This window comes from Taudactylus pleione, unplaced genomic scaffold (genome assembly GCF_031769625.1).
Source record: "Taudactylus pleione unplaced genomic scaffold, aTauple2 ptg000003l, whole genome shotgun sequence".
In the NCBI taxonomy this organism is placed as follows: Eukaryota; Metazoa; Chordata; class Amphibia; order Anura; family Myobatrachidae; genus Taudactylus; species Taudactylus pleione.
Window position 1 is genome coordinate 311573 of NW_028284406.1, and position 18647 is coordinate 330219.

The following is an 18647-nucleotide window of genomic DNA, read 5'->3' on the forward strand; positions in this document are numbered from 1 at the left end:
TGACAGTGGTGTAAGGAGATCTGAGACTGAAGACCACCCCTCCCCCCACCACCACCACCACCACCCAGCGGGTGGCAGAGGAGCAGGACAGTGTACTAACACAGAGTTCAAAAGAAAGAGATCTGAGTCTGCAGACCCCCTGGGTGGCATTGGAGCAGTGCGCACAGCCTCAACCGCAAGAGCAGGGGACTATTGAGTTTGAAGAGCCAGAAAGCCTGATGGCAGTGATGATGTTGGACAGGGTCTAGACCTGGACAGACCTGAGACAGGCAGGAGACATCTCTCAAGCAGTGGCTGAGCGCTAGGTGTCATTGGAGAGGACAGTACTTCGTGCGTAATCCAGGGCGCACGGGTGCTCTCCAAGGTGCTGGATGTGCGAGAGCCACCGGGGCGCACACGCTGCTATTCAGAGCCTGGTCCTCAGAGAGTCCTGGAGGAGAGGAGGAGATGTGCCAGTGGGTGACCCCCTGCTTTGGCTGCTGTGTTTGATGAGAGATCAGAGCTTCTTATGCTGCTGCCACCCAGCCTCTCCACCCCAGCAGAAGCGCCGCAGACAGCACTCTTCCTCATTTCCCATCGATTTTGCCATCATTGCGTTGGTTACGGTGCAGATACCCTCTATTGATTTTTCCCAGCTCCTTGGCCACCCAGTTCCTTGTCTCTAACCAGGAATTGCAATAGCTGGGACTTTGGAAAACTCCGCTGGAAAGTTGGATGGGGGACCTGCCACTCTGTAACATCCAGTAAATTTGGGGATTAACAAATAAATCCAATTTTTTTTTCGCCTACAAGGTCTTCTCGGGTCGGTCACTGAGGCTCAATGTTATTCTGACATTCGCAAGGAGACTGGCATGGAAGGGTCCAACGGATTTGGGATTGACACCATTCTGTCCCACAGAGCCGGCAGCCCAGGGCTGGCTCAGGGGGACCCACTGATGGGGGACCCCAGGTCACCCCTGGAGCTGAGCCCAAGGTCTGAAGTCAGCAGCCTCTGTTCTTCTCCTCCGTCCCCATCCCGGGAGTGTTTGGAGGCTGTCAGCGCCAGGCAAGGGGTCGCTTTAGCCATTGAGTCCCACCTCCAGCCAGGGGTCCAGCTCTCTGCCCCCTCACAGTCCAGGACAGTCACCTCTTCCTTTTTAATTCGGGACATTTTGGCAGACTGCAAACCTTTAGCCACCTGCGCTCCTTACTCTAGCAATGGTCAGCCAGCCCAGGACCTGACCCATTGCTTGTCCAGCAAAGTTGAAGACTATAGGGACAAAAGTAGCAGCTCCACATCCTCAGACTCTGAATACAAAGGTAAAGGTGAGTTACAGCCCCCCACCTAGACTACCTACAGTGCAGGGTCCGATCCATACTGCCCAAAATCAGATCCTTAGTAGAAGTAATAGGGTTACACAACGTGCTGAGGGTTCCACTTACACAATGCTTTACTGTTAGGGAATAATATAAAGCTAAGAAATACAAGGATAGCTAAAGTGATCAAATAGTGCAATAACTTATAGCGGATACAGTATAATGATGCATTATATATAAATATATGGACTTATTCCCGTATTGTGGGAGATTTTTCTGTTTGCTGAAAGATTAGTACAAAAAAAGTATGTGTGTGTGTGTATATATATATGTATGTATGTATATGCATCTGTTTGTGTTGTTTTTATTTATATTAGTGCACAGAAAATAGTTGCTGAAATCAATATCAAATGCTAAAGGAATAATATGGAAGGGAAAAAAAATAATGAGTTGGGATCCCTGGGCTGCAGACACCCCTCAGAGGCCTCATTATCTGATAGAAATATTAGGAATAAATATGTAACGAATTAACATAAAAGCGGATATCCAAATTAGTCATACAAGTCGGGTCTATCCATTACCATGCAATTAGGGGAAAACTGACATTAAAGATTAAAGCGATGCGCCAGGCTCCTGGAAGTCCCTCACAAAACGGAATGCAATGTTAGTGTATGCATACACATATTTTTACACACACATATATATATACTATAACTGAGTCTTTCTACCATATATTTTATTACTATATTTCTTTCCCTGCAATCCCCGATTCTTTTTCTTTTTATATCATTTTATTAATACATTAGACCCTGTACGTCGCGTTATTTATTGTCATTAACGTTTTACAACTAATATCAGCAGATTCTCGTGTGTATGATATGGATTTTTTTCACTATTATATCTCTCTTTCATCCACTCAATTTATTTGCATTTATTTTTATTATGACAATTGAAACAGGTCAAATTTTTGTTTTACAGCCTCATTGCAACAATGTTATCACAGCTTTATACAATCTAACAACAGAGGTATTCCAGTTATTATTAGTAAGGTGGGAGTCACTGTGTATATCTATACAGTACAAATTAATCTGATGTGTCATTAGTATATTATATTTTTAATTCAGAGGATCATTATCAAGTATTTTGGACACATGCATAACATCTTCGTCAGTAGATTATATATATATATATATATATATATATATATATATATATATATATATACACATAAATACAGACATACATCTATTTTTAATTACACTTTTGTTTTATAGAAAGACAAGGATATATATATATATATATATGTGTGTGTGTGTGTGTGTATATATTGATATCATTTTTTTTATTTATTTTTTTTTATTTATTTACTTAGGTTTTTTCACAACTGTATTTTTAGTAGATAGATAGATAGATAGATAGATAGATAGATAGATAGATAATTAGATGTGTCTGGAGGAAGTGGAGATTGATAGCTGTATATCATAGACTATTATCCCCATCCTAGTACCATAATCACCAGCCTGTGAACAGCTCCATGCCTGATTCCCTGCCACGAGGCCGCAATGTGCAACCGATAATATGTACTAAGATTGTGGGCGCCGGTCGCTCTGCCGGCTGCGGAGTTTCTGGATGAAGGACCCGGCTCCCCAGTGGCTCAATTAGGCGGATTATTGTCTTCCTACAGAGAGAGGCAGAGAGGCCAGTCCTGTCAGTGACAAACTCCTACAGTACATAGGACAGCCGTGCACAGCCCATGTATATTTATATATAAATATAAATATATATATATATATATATATACATATGCATGGGACACAACTATCAGGAAGGGTAGATGCATGAATGGGTAGATCGATAGATCGATCGTTTGCGATGTTATATAGCTCTTTTTTTTTTTGCTAAATAATAGTAATAATAACAATGACAATACAATAGTGTAAAATCATCTTCGTGTTATTATTATCTCCTTATTACTGTAACTATATGTGTAAGACGGTGTCTGTGTCCTGTAGGAAGTTCTGCTGCTCAGTATAATGTAGTTAGACCCATGTAGAGGGTCTGGACAATGGTTACACAAGCTGGGGGGGGGGGGCATGTGCTATATCACACGGACTCATACATTGTGTATCTAAGGAGTTTATGCTATTATTCTTCAGCTTTTTGTAGCACAAGGCATGAAAGGTTCCTTAGGGCAGAGGTTCCCAAAGTTATTATTACAGTCCAGGTTTTAAGGATATCCATGCCTGAGTCCAGATGGTTAGATCAAATTGACTGAGGTACTAATTAAGTCACCTGTGCTGTAGCGTAGATATCCTTAAAAAAACATGGACTGTAAAGGGAACCTCTGCCTTAGGGTGAAAGCAATGGGAGATACTGTCCTGAGACAAGTAAGATGTATGGTGGAAGAGAGGCTGACAGAGCACGCTGGGACTTGTAGTTACACAGCAGCTGGAGAGTAACAACTTATCTGCCTTATCTGCACCTCTCTGTCTGGCTTCTAATTGTATCTTGGATTTATACTATTATTATTATTATTATTATTATTATTATTATTATTATTATTATTATTCCTCTTATCCAGTGACCTCAGCGCCAATGTAGAACCTAGAGCATTCTATAGAGTCTATAGGCCCATGAGTCCCAATGTAGAAGCTGTAGTTGCTGGAACTACTGTAGGTCATTCCTCAGATACTGTACATCAGAAAGATTCTGCCCTGGGGGAAATGTAGGTAACTGTAAATATATAAATATAAATATATATATATATATATATATATATATATATATAAATATATATAGCATCTATAGACTTCTGCAATGCTGCATCTACACATAAATTATAGCTTTATATATATTTATACAGTGTGTGTGTGTGTGTGTGTGTGTGTGTCTATTTTGCTGGCAGTAATGAGGTAACATTGATCAGATGCTGCTTCCATGTGACGTCATAATGATATCATAAGTGGTGCTGTCAGTATTTATATAGCATATTCTGTGAACATATAATTGGTTACAAGGGGTTATAATAAAATCTTACTGTACTGGAGTGTGTATGCAACTTTTACAGGTGTGATTACTATACATCTAGATGACTAAAGTGTCCAGAACGGCATATATATATATATATATATATATATATATATATATATATATATATACTGTGCTGTGTATATATATATATATATATATATATATATATATATATATATATATATATATATATATATATATATGGTCCCAGCTTCGTATTTTCCCACTTGTTCAAATTGTATATAATCTGGTTTATAAGAAATTACAATGACTCATATTATTTCAATATTCATCTTTGACCAATCAATATATAGATATGGTGGTATGATATAAATGTATGCACTATATCATATATTGTATAGCTATAGATTGGCACACTTATATTTGGAGTGTGTGACACACACACACTCTCTTCTCTCTCTCACACCTGAGATATTGTCCCTTGTTGCAGTGAAGGAGGAGGGGGACCGAGAGATCTCCAGCTCCAGAGATAGCCCCCCAGTGCGGCTGAAGAAGCCCCGCAAAGCCCGCACCGCCTTTACCGACCATCAACTGGCGCAGCTGGAGCGGAGCTTCGAGAGGCAGAAGTACCTGAGTGTCCAGGACAGGATGGAGCTGGCGGCCTCACTCAACCTCACGGACACACAGGTCAAGACCTGGTACCAGAACCGGCGGTGAGTTATGCGCGCAGGGTTAGTACATAGAGGCAATTCCCTGCGGTGACGCAATCCCTGAGAGAGCGCGGCGATCCCCTATATCTCTACAATATATATATATATTAAAACAGACAGGTGCGTTAATAATCAATATATATATATATATATATATATACACACACACACATATATATATATATATACATATATATATATATACACATATACATGTATATTTTTTATTTATATATACATATTTCTAAATACATACACACACACTTACATATATGTTTATATACATACATACATACACACACACAAATCAAAAAATAATACAAAAACTTTAACCAATATAAATAAATCATGTGACGACTGTATCTATATATATATTAATAAGACGGAGAGCTAGAAGACCGTATCATTTATTTCTCATTGTTATTATATCAGGCCACGGACATCGGATATTTTTGGGGAAAATCATTTACATTTACATAAAGTTTCTGATTAATTATAATAATTCTAACAAAAGACGAGCCAGTGCCGATCCCCTCTCCCTGTATAACACCGATAGAGGGTGGCAGTTCTGGGACCCCTCCATCCCCCACTAAATGTACTTTATGTTCATATGATTCATGATGTCTGAAATGCATGTGCAGACATTGTTAAAACAACACAGTCAGCTGTAATTATATATATATAATTTAAAAAGCATTTGTTAGAAAGTCTTAACAAACATTGGGGAAATGGGGACTATGGAAAATGTACTGTAACAAATCAGTATTTCTAAATGTATCTCTTCTAATCCCAGGTATGATATTAAAGTTATTATATGGCTACAGTTTTAACATATATATATATATATATATATATACATATATATATATATATTTATTATTATTATTATTATTATTATTATTAATATGAACATTTTTTAATCCATTTTATGATTCCTATAATTATGTCAAATTCTATGAGCACGATTACCAATAGAGAAATATTAAGTTATCTTATATCCATGTGCTTAGAGGAATCACAGGTATTATTAATCCATCAATTGAAAAAGCCTTTTTAATAAAGAGTAGAATGAATTAATGTATTAAATGTAATTACATATACTTTATTCTCATCCTTCCTGGACAAGAATATATATTAAAGACACAAAACTCTTGCTACAGTATTTTAGATTAATTGGGGGGGATTTTATTCTTAAAATAGCATAAATTAGCATTAAAATGGAATTAAAATAATAATAAAAAAATAAATAAATAACATTTATTTTCAATTTCAACTGTTTTGATTTTTTCACATAGAACTAGAGACACTTTTATATTACATTGCATTTTATAACACATAGAAAACATGGTTTTGACTATTAAATGTCATTAAATGTCACTATACATGTATATGTGTATATATATATATATATATGTATCACTTTCATACATCACAATTAATGTATTATGTGTTCCACAGCATAAGATGATTTTACCATCAATTATCTCCATTAACTAAACACATAAAAACTAACTAATAGAGTCTATATAAACCATTCAGACACATGTTTCACACTTTTATTAAAAGTTATATAACAATATATATTATTTTTCTAAATCCACATATTCAAAATCTCTTCAGTAAAATTACAAAGTTGTACTTTAAATAAACACCACTATATAACACATTGACACATCAATAATAAATTACCAATTTCTGCTTTGGGCATCAATAATTAACAGTCTGTTCCAGTAATTACACAATTATTATAATTATGAATTATGAATAATTTAGACCTGAAAATAGGACTATTTCTTTGGTAGTTGAGAATGAGAGGCTGAGAATATTTTAGGTTAGCGCAGTAACATTTGAAATTGATTTATTATAGAATATGTACAATAGATTTTGACATTCCTAGCGAGGTGTCCTAAGGGGATCACACTGTCTTAGAAAGGAATATTTATACCTGTCCCTTGGTCTTTGCTGACTTATGCTTTTTATGTAGGTTTTTTTTCGTACTTTTTGATTCACTGTAATTACATTGCATTCTTTTTTTATAATCTTTTTTTTTGTTTGATTTTGAATGCTGTTTTGTTTTAGATATGCAATTAGCTCTTTCTGGAAAATTTAGTTTCAAAATTCAATGAATTATAGTATTTTTTTTCCCTAGTAATTAAGACATATTAACACAGTTTTAAAAAGTAAGCCCCTTATATTTTTTCAGAATATCCTCTTTGCATATAATTAAGTAAAAACATTACACATGCTTTAAATTATTTCATTTGATTGACCCTGGTAAACCTGTTGACTAAATCATTATCAGGTCCCTAAAATCATTTTCGCAGATAACTCTGGAACACACAGTAATTATCCAACTTTTATGTGAAGAATTTACTTTGACTTTGACTATCAACAAATTTTATTTTAAAAAATAAATAAATAAAACACTTATCACACCTATATTAATGTTAATTGGTGACTATATCAGTTATATGCCCAAATTAGGCTTTACATGACTTATAAGAGAAAAATGCTTTATTAAATATGTACATTTGTCAGGGCAAAATTACTCCACTGACTGCACATTATACCTACTCACAGACATACATACGTGCACATATAAAAATTGTATGGTTTTGAAGACATTACGTACAGTATGTACATATATTTTTTTGCATATGTATCTTTTGCAAACTGTAGCTCACCAGCTGTTGGGGGAACTATAAGTTCCAGTATGCCCTCTGTACTTGTGGAGTCTGATATAGTGTGCAATTCTGGTCTTAGGTTTACATTTTCGATTTTATACTACATGCATTCATTTATCAACCTGTATTTATATAGTGCCAGCGTGTGCCATTGCACCTTCCAATTGGGACATAAAAGTAATGCATTTCTCTTCTGTGAAAGAGTTGTAATAATTATTTCCTGCACTACAGCAAAGATAGCAAAGTGCAGTACTAAATTTAAAACATATATAATGTAATCATAAAATATGGTTAAATTATAATTTACATCTACCTTCTACCCATTAGTCCCTACCGCACACCCAATCAGCCTCACAGAGCACTTGTTGTAAATCCACATTACACAGATTATAAATAAGGTATATTATATAACATCACGTTAAAAAACAGCTGTTGTACCTGTTGACAAATGAGCCCAGATGTAAAAATTCAAAGTAGTTGTGGACGTCCCGATACTTAATCTAGGAAGTAGGAATAGTTTGGGCCAAAGAAATATACACGTTGCAACTCTTATCAGCATTAAAGTACACGTTGTTGGTATGGAACAAACAAATTGTACCAATAAAAAAATATATATATATTTTTAAGTTTGCAAAGTATATTTTGTAAATATACATTACAGAGAAGGGATGATTTGCTAGAAGGATAAGTTTTGCCCTAGCTTGTTTGATAGATCTTTGTCATCGAAAAGTCAATCGAATTAGAAGAATGTTTTTACAAATATAGTCTTTTTTTTTGTATCAGATGCTCTTATACTTTTTGGTAAATTAATCACAGTATTTACTAATATGGAGATCTTAATGACGTTCTGGGGTAAACCTGTACTGTCCCACGTAATATATGTGAAAAACAATTATATTGCATGCCTATTATATTGAATACACTTATGATTGAAAAAAAAAAATGGCGATTAGACATCTGGAAGCGCTATGCTACAGGAGCTGATCTATAACTTCTGGGGCTGGTGAGATGTGAACTCTAAAACCTGTACGGAATAATATATATATATATATCAAGTGAGTTTTACTCTTCTACAGATCAAACATAAACTGGCCTGTGCTGTGTTGTCTGCTGGTGGGTTAATCTATAAACAAACTTAGGCAGCCATCTTGTCAGCATTAACTTCAAGTCAATATGTTTAACAGCATGTGTTTTATAGCAAAATAATACTTAAACATTATAGCGTACAGTACAACTGTGTTTATTTTTATACAGCATATTCATCCAGCAATTTGTGCGTTTCTCTGTGATCCTTGATGTGATTATTCATGCAATGGCAGCCATGTTGAAACAAAATGGCATCTTGGTTGCACACCTCTTACATGTTTTTCTCCCTGCACAGAACTAAATGGAAGAGGCAGACTGCAGTTGGACTGGAGCTGCTGGCCGAGGCCGGCAATTACTCTGCCCTACAGAGGATGTTCCCTTCTCCGTACTTCTACCCACAGAGCCTTGTGTCCAACTTAGATCCCGGTGCTGCCCTTTACTTATATAGAGGGCCTACTGCACCGCCTCCAGCTTTACAAAGACCTCTAGTTCCAAGAATTCTTATTCATGGACTTCAGGGTGGGGCTGAGCCACCACCAGTGCTGCCCCCACTGACAGGAGTCCTTTCAAGGGCAGCACAGCCACGATGAGAAGGTCTACGGATGCTCTATCAGGTGCCAACTTTAGAGACTTCAGAAAGCACCAGAGAACAGGGAACCTCAACAGTGACAGGACTGTACATAACACTTGTTTGCGCTACTGAAACAGTCCAAAAAAGTCTTTGTTATAAAGGGAACCATTCTACGTGTAATAGAAGAACATTTTTCAAAACTTTTTGGAGCAAATGGAAGATGCTAGATATAACGTGGTTGGACCTAACCCCTTATTTCTCAGAAACTGGATACTTCAGATGGACAATTTAAATGTGTCTACATCATGCTTAGCATGACCTCATAAGAATTAATTTATTTTAATCTACTTAGCACCCTCTTCCAAAGAGCCAGCACTGAAAAAGTTGGACATGTCCGACATATGTGTTTAACTTGGAAAAAAAAAAAAAAAAGGTGAATAATTGTATAACAGCAAAGGGAATTTAATGGTGTGAGGGGTTTTCAGGGTTCAAAACCCAGCTACAGTTTACAAAAATACACAAGAAAACCATTTAATGCCAGACTTTTATATGTAAACACTTGTGAATTGACCGCAATGCTTTTCATGCAAGGCGGAAAACCTGGTTGGTGGTCTTTTAATTCAGAGTTAGAAAGGGGCTTAAGGGAAAAAGTAGGTCTAAATCTTTCCCCAAATCTGCCAGAGGCCAAAAAAAACTCACTGTGATGTCAAGTTTGTCCTCTGACAGGAATTTGGCCAGGAAACCAAAAATATTCAAGTACAACCCAAAACGCAAGGTCTTGACTCACTCATGGACGGAGCAAAAGAATTAATATTTCAGTCCGAATTTTGGTCTTCCTTGTAATGCATCCATGACATGTAAACGCTGTACAAAACACGCTAATCCAATGTAAAATAGCATATTCGTTTCTGATGTAAAATTATACACTGTATAAGAGGTTCAAACATATTTAAGACTAATTAATTGGAACCCCTGTCTTCTTATCTACTAGTTCCACCAATAGAAGTATTAATGTTATATTTTTGTTTAACTCTCTCTGCGCCCACTACAACAAATCATAACTCTTGCAGTTCCTGTGACCACGTCAAATTTTGGCATGAGTCAGGGGCACCAGCTGATGAAAGCCATTCCTGAATATCTTCCTCACATTCACAAATATGCATATACAGAATTTAGCACTTTGGATGCTGTGAAAGTTGCTATCTAGCTAAATGAAGGCAACTTTCCTTTGTACTGTGAACTGTATGGAGCACGATTGGATACCTGTTGTGCACAGTTATTTTACGATAGAAGAGTAAGTGAGGAAAGCAAAAGAAAATTGCCAGCTCCATTGACTATTACCAGGTCAAATGTCAGATCTCATATGAGGCCCGATACCCAGGTGGACGCTATTGCGACCGCTGGTGCGTCTGCTGCTGGAGTCGCAGGAGTAATAATATGCAAATGCTAGTTTCAGTCCTCCCTAGTGATCCTGATTGTGCAAGCCCTGGGACGCCTACTTTAAGCACTAGTGCACATTGTAACACCACCATCGGCGCAAAATTGCGTGCACCATCCTCACTTGCACCCTATGGCAGGTGGAGTGTCTCGGTCTGAATATGGCCTTTGTGGACGCAGCTATGCTTCTGGGAATGCAGACGCTTTCTCCGACATGACCGAGACACTCTCATCACACGCCCAAAATACTTTTTTTTTTGTGTTCACTTCAGGTCACCTCCCAGTCACCGGCCAGGAACACCCATTGTTTCGCCTTACCACTGGTCCCATAGTCCATACGCAACAGCACATTTCTATGTACACACAGGGTACCGGAGGATTCTGAATATTATGGGCATGCCCAGTAGCAAATAATTGCCCAACTACGGCGTTGCATGTGCTCTGAGTGCTCCTCGGGTTCAGGCCCATGGTCCAGAAACCTTTGCACATAGATTTCTGTTTTGTTTTATTGGTTACCTCAAAGTCAGCAAGGTATGACTTTTCATGTGTTGTGAAATTGCAACTCCCAGTATGGCGGCCGTGGCTTACTGGGACTTGTAGTTCTACAGCATCCAGAGAGTAACAGCCTCTTTACTAAGTGGTACAGTACCGGGAAATCTCACATTTACATTGAACATAAGTCAATCGGGATTGTTCTAAATTAATTCAGCTTCATTTCTGAGAAATAAGTAAAACAGATTACTAGTCTTATGTATATAGCCCTTTGTATATTTCCATACCCATGTCTACCTATTTATAAAGATCGCCATTATATTATGATTTGCCCAATGAAAAAATCTGAGACATAGAAATGTATGAATAGGCATCCATTAACCTCTCACGTGCCCCAAGGCCTTGGTCGATTGCTAAAAAGTGTGCGCATCTAGGATAAAATGATCAGGTAACCTGCATTCAACGGTAAAGATGAGGAAACTACTGTAGATCATTTCCAGATTTTGTTCCCAAATTTTGAAGTTTACCACAGGAATAAAGTGGCATTTTATTTTAACATGGGGCAGAACATTGTGTGATAGAGGACATTTTACATCAAATGTTCCTCATGCAATGTCACATTTTGCCTGTTGGACAGTGGAGGCAGCCATTTTGTGAGTTGAACCAATCTTCTTAAGAATGCCGTTCCTGAGGTAACTGGAACCTGATAAGGCAGTAAATTCAAAGGGAACAGTGTCCCTAGGTCTTCACTGGTTCCTTGGCCACTGATAGGTTGCATTTTTATAAAGATTGAATGGACCTTACTAAATACCACCCTCTGCTGTGTGTAAGTGGCTGGTGTATGTTAAGATAATTTGCGTATAAATATACAATAGAAAACCCCTCGGCACCTGTTATTTATTCAAAATTGGAATTAATATAGCAAATCCATATGCATTTTCTATCTATGTACAGCATTAAAAAAAATCACATGTTCTTAAATGTATATTATTTGTATTTTAGCAAGAGATTATGGACTAAACTTTGGTAATGTCTACGTTTACAACCGCATTGATTTTTCTTGCTTTGGGGGAGATGTATCAAGCCTTCAGGAGAGATCAAGTTGAGAAGCTGCCCCCAGCAACCAATCAGCTTCTACCTATCATTTATTCAGTCTATCAAAGAACAGTTAAAACTTAAAAGCTGATTGGTTACTTTGGGAACTGCTCCCTTTTATTGTTGTGGAAGGTTTGATACATCTCCCAGTTTGGCACGGAAGAGGTTAACACTTTCTATAAGCCGCACAGAAGTGTATATATATTTTCTAAAGCCCTTGGACAGTCCACCGTTATTTATTCTCTGTTCAATGAATTTATTGGTAATATTTAAAATGACGTAAAAAAACACATTAAAATCTATTCAGAAGTTTTATTTTGGCTCGACGCTGCTGAATGGGTTGACGCATTCTTTATACATCAAATTGAAGTGCACCTGTTGCCAGTACCACAAAAGGAGGCAGACATTCTGATGGCCGATCCGACATTCATATTGCAGCCCACTGTGGGGTCTATGTACTAATCCTTGGAGAGATATAAAGTACCAACCAATCAGCTTCTGTCACTTTACAAATGACAGTTAGGAGCTGATTCGTTGGTACTTTATCTCCGTCCACTTTATATCTCCCCAAGGCTTAGCACATAGACCCTTGTATCCCTTCACTATGCACCTGTGCAGTGGCATCACAGAGGGACTTGAAGGTAAATATTCACTATTTTCTAGTGTACAGATAAGTTGCAATTTCACTAAGGATGAAGTAGTTCACAAAATGGCTTCCCCCAGGTGTGAAGGTGTAAAGTACACTTTTAACTGTGAATCTGAGTTACAATAAAAGTAAGAACTGTAATATAGTGCTGTTAGTTTTGCTAGTACGACAACTGTAATGCCACAACTCCAGTTATACTTGGAGTGCTTCTGTAACCCGCAACAACCAATCAGATATTAGTTAAGATCAGTGTGGTGTGAGTAAGAGAAATGAAATCAAATACCAGATTGGCTGACGTTGACACTATTCCTCTATAGGCTCCACAGAGTGTAGTCGGCCATTTTGTAGGCTTAACTAAAAACTTAGCCGATTTATTAACTTGTGACTAGTGATATCACTGAGGTATGAGGCACTTTGTGCCACATGCCTATGAATATCGTTTAGCTGATAATATAACCGCTTCCGATGTCAGTAAGCGATAGATACACTTTAAAGACCTCCAGGCACACAGACAATTTTTTTTAATTAGATCTTCAGACATACATGTGATAATTAAAAAGAAAGCAAAAGAAAACCCCAAAACATAGTTGTGCATAGTGCATACAGTCACTGATTACAAATGAAATGGATAACTCCCTCTTGAAATAATAGTCCCAATCATCTCTAGCTGCATTAAAGATAATTATGTTTATTTATGTCAGAAATTTGAATGTGCTCATTGAAGAAGTAGAGGTGTGTGTACGCAAATGCCTCGCTCACTGTGGTGTAACTAGAGGTTCATGAGCTAGTTCCTACTGTACACACTGCACCTCACCGGCCAGTATCTCTGCTCAGGCTTTTGTGTAGTTCTGTCCGGGAAGATTATGGCCTAGCCCTAGCATAACGGGAAGGGGGGAGTACATTCTGGACCTTGGGTGAGGCCTCGCTGGATACCAGGGTAAATTGACCCCACTAAGCATCTTTATTGTTGCGGGGTCAGGGATAAAGGAGCTCAGGGCCTGATTCAGAGCCGAACGCTCTGACCAGAGCGCTCGCTCTGAATCAGTGCCCTCCTACCTGAAAATGGAGCGGCCTCCTGAGTAACCGTGAGCATTGTCAGATTCTGGTGACTAGTATACTGTAAAGCAGTCACTTCAGTCCCTGTCTCAGGGGAGCTTACAATGTATATTCACTATCACATGGGTACACTTACACACCCAGTGCTAGCTCCAGGGGTTAGAGCACCCTGTGCTGGCTCTTACATCATGCGCGGCGAAGCCGTGCGCAACCGAAAATGGGGGCGTGACCTAATTAGCATAGGCCATGCCCCCTACATGACGTTATTTGGAGGCGTACCCGCATGGCACTCCTCCAAATAACATCAAGCTGGGGGGAGCCTCACTAGCTGGGCTTCTCCCAGCCCTCTCCCCTCACTGAATGGATGCCACAGCCACGCGCATGCGCGCAGCATCCATTCAGACTCCAGGGTCCGACACCGCAGCACAGCTGCGGCGGTGGGGGTCCTCAAACCTCCCGATTTGACCACCCCGGGCCACTCCAGCACACTACTGTCCCGCTGATATCCCGCACTGATCGAACACCCCTAGAGCCGGCCCCGTACACACTATATGGTTTATTTCGTGATAGAAACCAATTTACATACAGGTATATGTTTGCATTGTGGGAGGAAACTGGAGCATCTCGAGGAAACTCACACAATCACAGAGAGAACATACAAACTCTGAAAAGATTGGACCTTGGCTGCAATCACAGCCATGACCCCTATGAAGTGAGACAGCAATGCTAACCACTGTGCCATCATGCATCCCTGCAAAGCTAAGACCATTATGACGGCTAATAAAAGCTGTGGTAGCTTAATACAAAGGTGAGCCCAAACTGTTGACTAGTATAATAAACTGTTGACTAGTATAATAAACAGCGGTCGGCAAGTAAACAAAACAGACCCCAAACCAGAAAACAAATCACACCCCGATCTTGTGGTTAGTGACCAAAGCTGACCCCAAGGAGACTCCCGCTGCCTAGGATGGTAATTTGGAGCTTTTATCAGCTGGTGATATTACAGACGGACAAAGCTCTGATTGGATAGCAAAGTTTAGGGTGTGGCAGGTAAATTGCCGTATCAGTCTGCAATAGCACAGACTTATAGCAGTTCCGTCTTCCAGCAAGTGACTGTCTTCTGGGCCTGATTCAGTGCCGGACGCTATTTGCGGTCGTTCGTTCTGAAAAAAAGGGGCCGGCTATTCAAATGAACCGTTCGCTCTTTGCGGTCTGTTCACGCCTCTATGTCTGAACGAGCGAACAAAACTTGCGGTCGTTTTTTTGGAAACTACGCCCCCTGGCTGCTCGCATCCTACGTCATGTCCGCTATTTATTAGATTAATCGAGTACATCGACCAGCGTATGAACTGCTCGCTATTCTTGTGGTTGGTTTTTCCTACCGCAATGTTGCGAGCAGTTCTGACTATAAAATAACCCAGTCACGTGGTCAATGACGCTGCTGTATTAATTATGCACACCCACAAAACGCCCGTTCTGATCTCCACTCCCCGTTTTCAAGCACCTTCCCCTGTTACCACCCACATACGCCTCCTCCTGTCACTCAAAATAGCAGGCATTTGCTATTTAGCGAACAAACGATTTTCGGCTGCACTGACTGGTTCGGGCATGCGTATTACGATCCGTACGCATGCGCAGTTGGGCAAACATCGCTCGGAACAAACGAGCGGCCGCTTACGAGCGGCTCTGAATCAGGCCCTCTGTTCATTCCCAAGCTTAGGTTCACTGCTGCATTAACAATGAAGACGATACACAGATTACTAACCCAGAATATGACAGTACAGCTATCACTATAGGTTGGTCCGAACCCTCATCTCATCCACTCACATCATCATTTACATTGAAGTACACATGTACTGACATTTTAAATCACATATTTGATTTTTGTCTTGTATAAGAAAATTACAATTTTTATCTGTATAATAAGCGAGAAAGCATGTCTGTCTGTCTGTCTGTCTGTCTGTTTGTCCTTTATGCACGGCCAGAGTTTAAGAACCTAGCTCCACCAAATTTAGCTTGGTGGTGTAATTTGACCAGGATTAGGTTTTTGCCTAGGTTTGAACCTTGTCAGGGCCACACCCTGTCACACAATCCCTAAAAATGGGGACACTCTTAAAATTACACAGGTGCTGCCAAAAACCTGTGAGAATGCAACAAAAGCAAGTTCATTAACTTAATCCAGAGTTAAGGCCCCCATACATCAGAGATTGATTGCAACAATTGTGCGATTTGCAAACGATTGTGTATAAAAATCTTTCCCTTTTTCAATCGATTGTGGCAATTCTGCAATCTGCAATCGATTGAAAAAGGGAAAGATTTTCATACACAATCGATTGCAAATTGCACAATTGCTGCAATGAATTGCTGATGTATGGGGGCCTTTAGTCATTTTTAAAGTGACCATATATATTACTCAGCCCTCTGTGTTTGCATACAAGGGAGTAACTAGACCTTTGTGGGCCTCATACATTGGGCATACATTTGCCCCCACACAGAGCCCATTCACGTTATGCGATAAAATCATTCCACCTCAAACTGCGAACACCTAACCAACGTAACCATCCACCATGGTAAAGAAAGAAGCATCATGGCCAAAGTCAGACCTACAGTAGCTCCAGAGGTGGGGCTGCAACACAGTCGAAAATTCAAATAGGGGAGTTACACTGGAACAAAAGCGACAGAACGGGAGAAGAACAAACATTTTGAATGGCTAGCATTAACTTAACCAATAATTCAGGACAAATAGGGTGCCCTTGATCAGGTGGTGAGCGCCACTCTAGTCCATCCTCTGCATCAGAAAACTCTTATTAAAATAAAATACCCGTGACAATGTAAACGAAGAAAAAATTAAAATATCAGCAAGTTTCCAAGCTAGAGCCCTAGACTTACAAGCAAGAAACAAGTTCCATACAAAAGACAGAATCAAGTAATACTTGGACTTATCTCCAGGCTGCCCATCCACAAGAGAACAATACCACTGAGCCCAAGAGGCCTGATTCCGCAATGTCCTGGGGACAAGTGAGTGATGGCCTGATGATCTGCCAACAAGTAAGAGGACACACACCACTAATTGCAGCTGTGTCCGGCCTTGGAGCCTGATTCAGTAAGAATCGCAGTTGCTAATACACACGCAATCGACCGATTGTTGCGTACTGTGCATACGTATGCTTCGCAGTGAGCTTACGCAAACTAGCTATTGCGATTGCAGAGGATATGCAGGCCCCTTGCAGAGTGATTGACAGGAAGTACCGTTTGTGGGTGGTGAAGGGGGGTGGTCGGGGAAATGCTGGCGTTCGCACGCCGTTGCAGGGGCGTGCATAAATTATCCACTGCGATGACCTACACAGCCTGAGGCCTCGTAGCGTGCGTGGTTGTTAGCAATTTCTGAGTCAGGTCAGGGCTTATGCAAGTGAGCACGAGGCTGCGATGGTATTCGATTGTAGCGATGGTTTCGCTATTCTGCTAAACATTACAGATTTGTGTATGGTAAAGTGGACGTCCTTATGTTGTGCTGAGTTTGCCTTGTGATCGCAATGGATTAGCATTAGCTTGCTATCGCAGTTGAACTGTGTGCGTACGCAATATTGCAATCCGTAGTGAATCAGGACCTTAGTTCTCTAATCCTGTCCCACTGGAATCTAGACAATGCGTTGCCAATGACATTATCGACCCTGGGAACATGTTGGGCTGAGAAGGAGATGTTGAGCAACAAGCAGCGCAAAAAAAGTACACAAGTTAAAGGAGCAGAGGCAAAGATGAGGGCAATTCACTAATAGTAGACTGGACAGCTCCCAAATTGTTGCACCAAAGACTATGCTTTGCTTCTGCAAGCGGTCACCCCACAACTCAAGGGCAACAACAACTAGGAAGAGCTCGGGCAACAGCAAATTCCTTGTGAGACCCTCAGAAACCCACTCAGGGGGCCATGGCACAGTGCTCCAAGCCCCAAAACCCGTGGAAATCACCTGCATTGGGGAAAAGATAGATGGAAGAAATGGGTAGAGGGTGGGGACGCAGGTCAAAGCCAATCACCATTAAAGTGCTGGGAAAACTCTTAGATCCATCCAGATCTCAGAGGACAGCCTAATAAAGCAATGGTCTATGAGTGCCACCAGGGAGCGATTCAGCTTGCTGCAAAACTTCCTGCCTAAGGGTATCACACAGTAGGCCAAACTTAACAATTCCAGCAGGGACTGCCCTTGACGCAAGATCACCTTACTCACAGCTAAGACAATCGCATCTCACAGCTTGAGTACTTTATCTACCGGCAGACAGCAACAAGCAGCCACCATATCGGTCTCAATCCTGAGGTATTACAGTCATGCAAAGGGACTCTTGGTCCTGTCAGCAGCCACAGGAACACCAAACTCTGAAAACAGAGGCCCTGATTCAGAGCCGGACGCTCTGACAGAGCGCTCGCTCTGAACAGGGCGTCTTTTTTTTTATGGAGCGGCCTCCTGGCCGCTCGCATTGCTGTGGGTTGCCACCCACAGCTAATGTGAGCGGCCAGGATGATGGTCGCGATGGTCAAGACCATCGTGACCATCGGGCTTGTGACGAGACCCTTGTGGGGTCTCGTGGCC

At 40.0% G+C, this 18647-nt stretch overlaps 1 protein-coding gene across 2 annotated transcripts; it reads left to right on the forward strand.

Annotated features, from left to right (window-relative positions):
- Window positions 1-788: 788 nt before the first annotated feature.
- Window positions 789-12589, forward strand: BARHL1 (BarH like homeobox 1). 2 transcript variants are annotated; one of them, XM_088449210.1, is made up of 3 exons: window positions 789-1305; window positions 4778-5000; window positions 9063-12589. In XM_088449210.1, exons 1-3 carry the CDS (start codon window positions 852-854, stop codon window positions 9355-9357), a joined length of 972 nt encoding a protein of 323 aa, XP_088305336.1. In that variant the 5' UTR covers window positions 789-851; the 3' UTR covers window positions 9358-12589. The 2 variants fall into 2 exon arrangements, with proteins under 2 accessions (XP_088305336.1, XP_088305961.1); XM_088449835.1 differs by having other exon boundaries at window positions 789-1299.
- Window positions 12590-18647: the final 6058 nt, after the last annotated feature.